At 35.2% G+C, this 8732-nt stretch overlaps 1 protein-coding gene across 1 annotated transcript; it reads right to left on the bottom strand.

The window, feature by feature from the left end:
* Positions 1-1218: 1218 nt before the first annotated feature.
* AGTR2 (angiotensin II receptor type 2) lies at positions 1219-4102 on the bottom strand. The gene is made up of 3 exons (XM_011386575.1): positions 3992-4102; positions 3783-3844; positions 1219-2528 (listed from the first exon to the last, which is right to left on the bottom strand). Exon 3 carries the CDS (start codon positions 2491-2493, stop codon positions 1405-1407), a length of 1089 nt encoding a protein of 362 aa, XP_011384877.1. The 5' UTR covers positions 2494-2528; positions 3783-3844; positions 3992-4102; the 3' UTR covers positions 1219-1404.
* Between the last annotated feature and the right edge of the window lie 4630 nt (positions 4103-8732).

Raw genomic sequence — 8732 nt, 5'->3', positions numbered from 1 at the left:
TCAGAGGTCAGCATCAGCCTAGGAAGATCTTAGATACACTGATGTAAGGCTGGTACAGAATGAAATCTCTAACTTCTAAAATAAGGATTTATATTCTAAGTAAACTCTAGGTAACTCAGTCAGTTTCAGGTACTTCTCTAATTTATGAGTTCTAATTATTTTGAGAAGGACATCTATTGACCAGCAATTGATTTAAAAGAGTTCCACAGAATCCTATAAATCCTGGAACAAACAGCATTTATAGATATAGGTTAAGACTACCCCATGGTCTGTATTTTTAAAAGCCACATTGCATTGCCCTGACAGGTAAGGTTTTGCATAACACCAAAAGGTGTCATTTGCTGGGTCCTTTGGTCCTCCTTGGGTCTCAAAATTCTATTCTGACATAACTTTTTCCTATGCCAGTTAAGGATTTACTACAAATTAAAGAGTTAAAGAAGCCACCCAAATATTTTGGGAAGCAACCTAGAACCAAAACATCAATAGTAAAAGTCAAGTCAACTTTCTATATATCAAAGCACCACATCTAAAAGATCAAGGATGTAAAAAGCGACCTTTTACATTTTAAAACTCTACACAGTGTTTAGTTATTGTTTATAAAAAATCAGAGAACAGAAATCTACAAACAATAATTAAAATAGATGATAGTTTTTTAAAGTGTTTATTCAGTGTTTAGTGAACACTCAAGTACTTCTTAATTTCAAATCTAAGTTACTATACATTTAATTTTCCATAACTATAAAACTAAGCTAAAACGTAAGAGTATATGTGATTTAATCTATGCTTCTAGCCTTACTCAATATCTGAAATATAAACCTGTGCGCAAGTGAAATGTAAAATGATTATTATTTATAATATTTTTAAGTAGAAAGCATATGCTTTGAGCCTGAATAATCCGGTACTGGTCTATTGTAATATACTTCATTTAAAAGTGCTGGTGTCTCTTAGCATAATGTCTTGTAAATAATGCAATGAGTTAAAAGACTGGCCTTAGTTGAAGAGGAAAGCCTGATGAAAGTGGATATAAAAACCAACAACAACAACAATAACAAACTCCAGAATTTGTCAAGAAGAAATCCGAAACCCCAAATAACCATTCACAATTTGTTATTGATTTTAAATTGAGATAAATCCTCAGTTGCTTCTAGGTTATGGATGTCTGCCCAATGACAGTCTTGTACCGATAGACCAGGAAAAAAAAAAAAAAGAGAGAGAGAGATGGGGACAATTCCTGACAGTCACCGGAGTATAAAACTTGCAGTTGCATTTGGTTTCCTGTTCTAGAAGAGTGAGAAAAGATTACATTAAGGGGAAAAAACTGATCTTACTAAAGCCATTAAAAGATAATTCAAGGGGACTTCAAACCAAGTAGCCATGTTAATAACATGTATTCCACTCTTATGTTTAAGACACAAAGGTCTCCTTTTCTCTAAGAGAACTGCTTTTTCGGCATGACACACTCTTTCTCTTGCCTTGGAGCCAAGTAATTGGAACGCTAAACACACCACGGAGCTTCTGTTGGAACTGGTTTCCAACAAAACAATACAAAAAGGGATTAACACAGCTGTTGGTGAATCCCAGGAGGATGGCAAAAGGAAGTGTCAGGTCAATGACTGCTATAACTTCACAGCTATTAATGACACCTATCCAGGCCAGAGCATCCAGGAAAGTCAGAACATGGAAAGGAAGCCAACAAATGATGAATGCCAAAACAACAGCAGCTGCCATCTTCAGGACTTGGTCACGAGTTATTCTGTTCTTCCCATAGCTATTGGCCTTCAGTAAGTGTTTTCTGATTCCGAAATAGCATGTTGCTATAAATATTAAAGGAATAATAAAACCAAGTATATTTTTCATTAAGGCAATCCCAGCTGACCATTGGGCATATTTCTCAGGTGGGAAAGCCATCATGCAAGCATTCACTCCTAAGTAGTCAACGGTTCGGACATCTCGAAAATAAAATGTTGGCAATGAAGACAGACAGGCCATACACCAAATAAGGGGAACTATATAAGATGCTTGCCAGGGATTTCTTCTTTGAGACAAAAAGGGATAGATGACAGATTGGTACCTATCAACACTCATGCAAGTGATAAAAAAAATGCTTGCAAACATGTTCAGGGTCAGGAAAGAACCAAAAACTTTGCACAGTACAGGTCCAAAGAGCCATTCATATCTGTAAGAATAATAGGTTGCCCAGAGAGGAAGAGTAGCCAAAAGCAGTAAGTCAGCCACAGCCAGGTTGAAAATGTAAATGCTGGAAACCTTTTTAGGGCCCTTTTGACAACAAAACAGTGTGACCACAATAGTATTGACAAGAAATCCAATCACAAAAATAATGTAGTAGAGAATAGGAACTGCATCTAAATGCTTATCTGATGGCTTATGTGAACAGTTAAAAGCAGACTCATTGCCAGAGATATTCGCAAGTCCAAAGTGAAGACTGCTGGTGACGTTTTTGCTGATGGTGGCAAAGGTGAAGTTGCCTGTCATATTGAAATGTCAGCAGCAACTAATTTTTACTCCTTCTGTGAGCAAAAAATGGAATTCTCAGAATACATACAGAGTTTAGAACAACATTAGGTCATTAGCATTTTTAAAATTTGTTGAAAGCAAAAAAGGTAGGTGATTATAGAAAACATTAGAAAACAGAACCATGCCTAATGAAATAAGAATGGATTTTACTTTTTGAAGAGTATAAAGAAGTTAAGACATTTCAGTATCAGGAACTAAAAATTCTGAACAAAACCACATTTTGCCCATCCTTTCTATCATATTTTTTAAAAGTTTAAAGAAAATTAATGTTTCAAAAGGTTAGCCAGAATAGGAAATTTGTGAAACAAATAAGAATGAACTAAGTAAAAGTTAATATTTCAAAAACATTTGAGCACATATCTCAGTCTGTATAATTTCTAGAAACCATGCTGCTGCCTGCTATTGCATAGAAAAATGCCTTATTCAAGTAGCTAATTACATACAATTTCATTACAGCTATGAAAAATATAAGTAATATAAGCTATGGGGAAAAATAAGTAAGTGCACAAAAAACTAAAAGAGAATATGCAAAAGAAACATTGGGATGGGGGTATATGATTGGATTTTACTAATTAAAATATAATTCATTTAGTTCTACTTTTCCATTGGTTTCACAATAATAATATAAATAAGAGGAAGTTACAGAATGTGTGCTTATTTCTAAAAGTCCCATATTCGCATTTTAATAGAAACTACTAGTTTTAGATATAGATATTTAAGTTTAATCTATTTAAAAGAAAATTCTTTTTTTTTTTTTCAAGTAGGAAAAGAAAAGGAAAAACTAGCCAATCTGATTGAGGGTCAAATAGAAATAGTTTTGATTGCTCAATAAAATAAGAATTAAACATAAAAAATTAATTATGATATAATTGTATCATTTTTCCTTTGCCACTTTTTCAGTTTAGCACAACTAAGTAGTAACATTGCTACATGGCTCTCAAATGTTATAATCAATGTTTCATTTTTTGTGATACCGGTTTTTGTTTTTTGTTTTGTTTTGCTTATTTAGTAGCAACATTGTTTTAAAACTAAAGAAAAGTAGGTGAAGGTAAACACAATAAGAATTAGACTAGTACTTTACAGTGTTTGAAAACACACATAAATAAACTACTCAATGAAAATATAATCACCAAAGAATCTCCTAATAAACAGCAAAGTATCATTTTTATCTAAAGCTCATTCTCTCATAATCTTGATCTAATGAATTAACATAAAAGAATCTAAAATAAACCCACTTGAAGACTTACTGGTTGTTGGAGTTTAAAAGTTAGTTGTCATAAATCAGCTTGTCTAGTTCTTAAGTGTACTCCTGTAAGAGAAACAGCGGTTAAATAATTTAGTTTGCAAATGCAGTGTTAAAATACAGGAAAAAGGTAAAGTTCATCTATAGCAAATATTTTCATTTAATATATGTTCTACTTTCCCAATAGAATATATATACCTTGTGCAGACCTACCTTAAAAACTTAGGCTGAAGAATGCTTTTAATTCTGTGCTTATTCGTTTCCTTAGACTCGAGACATAATAGCACCAGATTTCTGGTTTCCTTCTTATATGTTCAGTCTGTCCACTGGGAGCCTTCAACCTACATAATTCTAGGGCTGACTTATGGACACTTGCCAGCTTTCCAGAGGGATTTTTTGGGGGGTGGGAGGGCTGAAACACATTAATCTGAAATTCTCACTGTCTCCAATCATAACAGTTCATTCAAATAAATCTCACACACACAAAAAAATGAAGTTTCCACAAATGTGTTAGAGAATTTCAAAGTCAGTGGCTTACTTTAAAAGAATGTAATTATTTGCAGAATTTTCTCTTTCTTTTTCCCTGATATTGGCATTCTAAAACATATTAAGAAGTAGAGACTAAGAAATTAATTCTAGAAGCAGTCTTTGTCCACCAGCATCTTTTGCAGCCTTCATTAGTTTTTGAAAAATTTACTCCTGCTTACTAGAGAACAGTAGCAACTTGACTTGAAGTCTATGGTTTCTAAAAGTTCTCTTTTGCTTTAAGCAATTTCTGTTGGCTTGTTGCTGGAAGGGTGATGATAGGAAGGATATAATTTTCAGGTCTTGGAAAAGAGGTATTAACATTTAGTGCTCCCTTTCATATATCGCTGTTATATTTGTGGTTTAAGTACGAAGCACACAAGGTGAAGAAGGAGTAGGCAGCTACTGTGGCCCAGATCACATTATTTTGTTTTGTTTTTTCTCGTGGGAGCAGGGATGATCACCTTTACACAATCAGTCCAATAGAAGCAAGAGTGGCAAAAGGAAGAAAATAAAGGTAATGGTAGTGATAATACCAGTTGGTAATAAACATTATGTGCCAAACACTGTGCTAAGTGCCTTATACTCAATAATTTAATGGAGAGGCAATATAGTATACTGTTATGTGCATGGCCTCTGGGATCCAACTACCTGGCTTCACAACTTCAGCTATACCACTTAACTAATACTATGACCTTGGCCAGATTACTTTCTTTCTTTGTGTCTGTTTTCTCATCTGGGAATTGGGGATGATGTTATGAAAATTAAATGAGTTAATATATATGAAGTGCTTAAAACTGTGCCTAGCATATGGTAGGTGTTATTATAAGCTATTAATATTAATCCCATTTTACAAATCAGGAAGCTAGGGCTCAGAGTTGAACTTTTCAGCACTCACATAGCTATTAAATGAGGACATTTGAATTTAAACCGAGACAATCTAACATTGGAGGCCATGCTCTTAACCTCTATACTACGGGAAGGAGCACTAGCTTGGTCCTTTACACTCACCCTTTGTCCTGGAAAAAAAGAAAACCTGCAACATTTGCAGAAAGTCACTGCTGACCATTCATAAGCTGTTAGAAAAGCACTAACATAGAGGAAAATAATTCGAAGGATTGTTACATGGGAGAGAATACTTTTCTTATTAGTCCCAAAATGGAGACTGTCTGTAGGCGAAATGTGTGACTAGATAGTTTACTACAGTGAGTAGAGAAAACCAAAGAACCCAGAACACTTGAATGAGTCTAAGGATTTCAGTTATTTCTATGGATCATATTTTTCTAATAACAGTCAGAATGCAGCTATCCACACTTGCAAGGCTGCAGGTAGGGGAAGGCAGGCTCTGAGGAAGTAGCTACAGACTTAAGAAACATATTCAGCAAGAGAGCAATGAAGAAGAGACAGTAGGTGACAGGATAAAATTACAAATAACATGAGACAAAACAGATGGCTTTTGACATTTGTCTGTTTCTCCATTAACATTGAACTCAATTCTATAGAATACAGGTAGATGAGACCAGTAAGAAGTGATCACCGTTGCCTGGGGGAATTTTCCAGGCCAGAGCCTACTGAGTGGTCACCGTGGGTCAGAATCTTACCCCGTTCTATTTCTAGCCCCTTCTCATGCCCCTTGCAAAGTAACAGTCAGGAGGTGAACTATAAACTGCACTGCAGGCTCTCCTCAAGAAGGCCTAGCCTTGAACACCCACAATGAGCAGGGAACCTTGTCTAGGGCTTTTGTCCTTTGCTACAGTAAGTTCTGACATAAATAAAGTTTAAAGAGGCACACATTTCCCAGAAGATTAAAAAGACATTTACTCTGTTTCTTTATAATCTTAGGAGTAAAATTTTTCACTAGTCAAAGAAAATTTTTGTAACTGCAGGGAATTAAAAAAAAAGAATAACTATAATATTGACACCACTTGAAGCAAGAAATACAGCATATTATTGATTCAGCAAAGGACTCCAAGTTAAGCCAACAATGTAAATACACTTCTGAGTCAAATAAATGTCAGTCATGGAAAACAGTACAACACAAAATAATTCATTTTGGGGGGCAGGGGATTTTTTTTTTTTTTTTTGCTGGAAAATTGACTAAAGCCTCAGGTCATTTAAATGAATTATGCAGCTCTTTAGGACAAGTGCAGCTTGGCTAGCAGATTAAACAATGGTAAATCACACTAAATTAAGTTTTTCTAGTGAATTCCTATTATTTATTGTGAGACTACTTAACAGTAAAATTTAAAGGACCAGTTTAAAAAAATAAAATGTCCTTGAGAGGAATTTCACCTCTCTAGAAGGATACAGGGTTCAGAAAAACAAATCTTATTTTTCCCTCTCATCTCCACTCACACACACACATGAGGCTTTGAAGGAGAAAAGGAATTATTAAGTACAAAAGTCTGGATATAAATGCTCTGGTCATAAAGGTGAGGATTAGAAATACAGATTATGCAATGCTTGAATATATTGGTCCTCCTTTTGAGTTTAAGTTTTTCAGAGTCACTTCACTTTTCCCCCACCCCAGCCGCCACCTCTCTGAGTTCCTCTCCAGACCAATAGCATTTCTACTTTTCTCACCTTCAACACACACACACACACACACACACACACACACACACACACACACCCCTCACACACACAAATATCCACATACATACTTAACATCAATCTTTCTTCAATTCACTTTCCCATAAAGAGAGCCCTTACTTTAATTGGCACTGGACTTTTCCAAAACTGGGATCCCTGAAAGGAGAATATTAAGAGTATTGCCCATTATTGATACATCTTTGCAGATTCTTTTTGTATCTCTCTTTACTTGCCCATATAATGAGAACAGGAATGTCAGGTTGAAAACAAGTTAAATAAATAAATAGATATATAGATAGATAGATAGATAGATAGATAGATAGATAGATAGATAGATAAATAAATAAATAAGGTCCTCTCTTCAGAGCTAACAATCAGATTGACCATTTTGTAGAAACCAGCCTAAAACTTCAGTATGAGTGCATCAAAATAACGTCTGCCTAGGCATCACATAGAGAGTGACTGAGAGGACTATTAAACCAGTTAACAGTACAATCCATGCAGTGAAATGAGTGGATGTCTGACTCACTACATTCCTCAGACCAATTGCTTCCTGCCGAATCTGGTCCCGAGAACCTAAGGAGAAGAGAGAATTCCAATGTCCCTTTGCCCCAAAGGCATCCGCAGGCCTGAGCATCATGTTCAGACCAGGATCTCACAGAAGGCACCCTAGTTTTACCAAATTGCATCTCAATGCTATGTAACCGAACTGGGGGGAGGGGGAATAAAAATTAAAAATTGTCTATATTTTTGGTTCACATTCAAAATGTCAGCTAACTGATCCGACATTTTCCTCTACTTATCTGACTAAGTTGAATATGTAGGGTATCATAATATGCCACCCCCAAATATGCCACTTTGGAATAAGGATTATTTTAAGCTAAAGATAACTGAGAAGAAGTAAATACAAGAAAAGCTCTCTGCCTTCCCCCATTTGCCTAAAAGCAGAACAGAAATTTGTCACTTTCCCTTTTCTTTACCAGGAAGAATAGAAATCTTAATGAACAGAAGAACTCTAGATTCTTATCAGCCCAAAGATGGGCATCAAGAAGGATCTACATAACAAACCCTACTAAATAATCTTTACTTTCTATCAGTTTCCCCCATATACTTACCTTCCCACAATTTATCACTCTAAAAGCCAAAGCCTTCTTCCCTTTATCTTATCACCTTTCTGTAAATGTATTGTTCTTTTGTTAAAAAGCTATATAAGCTCAAGTTCTGACCACTTCTTTGAGTTGGTCATCACTGAGTTCTTCCACGTGTAAGCACAATCCATGTATTAATAAACTCTATTTTTCTCTACTTAATCTGTCTCTTTTTCTCTACTTAATCTGTACTTTCCAATAACCATAAGGTTTGTGTTTTTTATTTAAAACTCCCTCTCCATCTCCTTCTCTATATTAATAAAGAGGGGAAATTTGACTTGGTGCAATCAGATCAGTAAAGCTGGTAACAGGAAACATTTCGCTTTAACTGTGAAATTCTATAGCAAAGATTATCATTCTAGAAGCCAGATTGATAAATCTCCCAAACCATTCTATCCACTGGTTTTGCCCTTCAGAACCCTAATTTCTGGTAGCTACCCAATTCTATTGATATATTATTTTAGATATAAGTATTACTAATGAAGCTACTATCAAGTCTTTACTCCAGGCAGCCTTAAAGACATTCAAGCTATTGTTTAGTTAATTAGATGAACTGTCAAAGTTGGAGAATAGGGACAGGGGAAGCAATGTCTCACTTTACCACAACAAAGAGAGAGTGAACGAGGCTAAATAGTATCTCTCAAAAACTAGCCATCATTTCAGAGAAAATTATAGGAACAAATGGTTAC

The sequence above is a fragment of the Pteropus vampyrus genome, unplaced genomic scaffold (genome assembly GCF_000151845.1).
Source record: "Pteropus vampyrus isolate Shadow unplaced genomic scaffold, Pvam_2.0 Scaffold2901, whole genome shotgun sequence".
NCBI lineage: Eukaryota > Metazoa > Chordata > Mammalia > Chiroptera > Pteropodidae > Pteropus > Pteropus vampyrus.
This window is presented reverse-complemented; position numbering and strand designations above follow the sequence as displayed.

Excerpts from the sequence above, each read along its gene's own strand:
- AGTR2 (XM_011386575.1), bottom strand. The coding sequence starts at position 2,493 with ATGACAGGCAACTTCACCTTTGCCACCATCAGCAAAAACGTCACCAGC.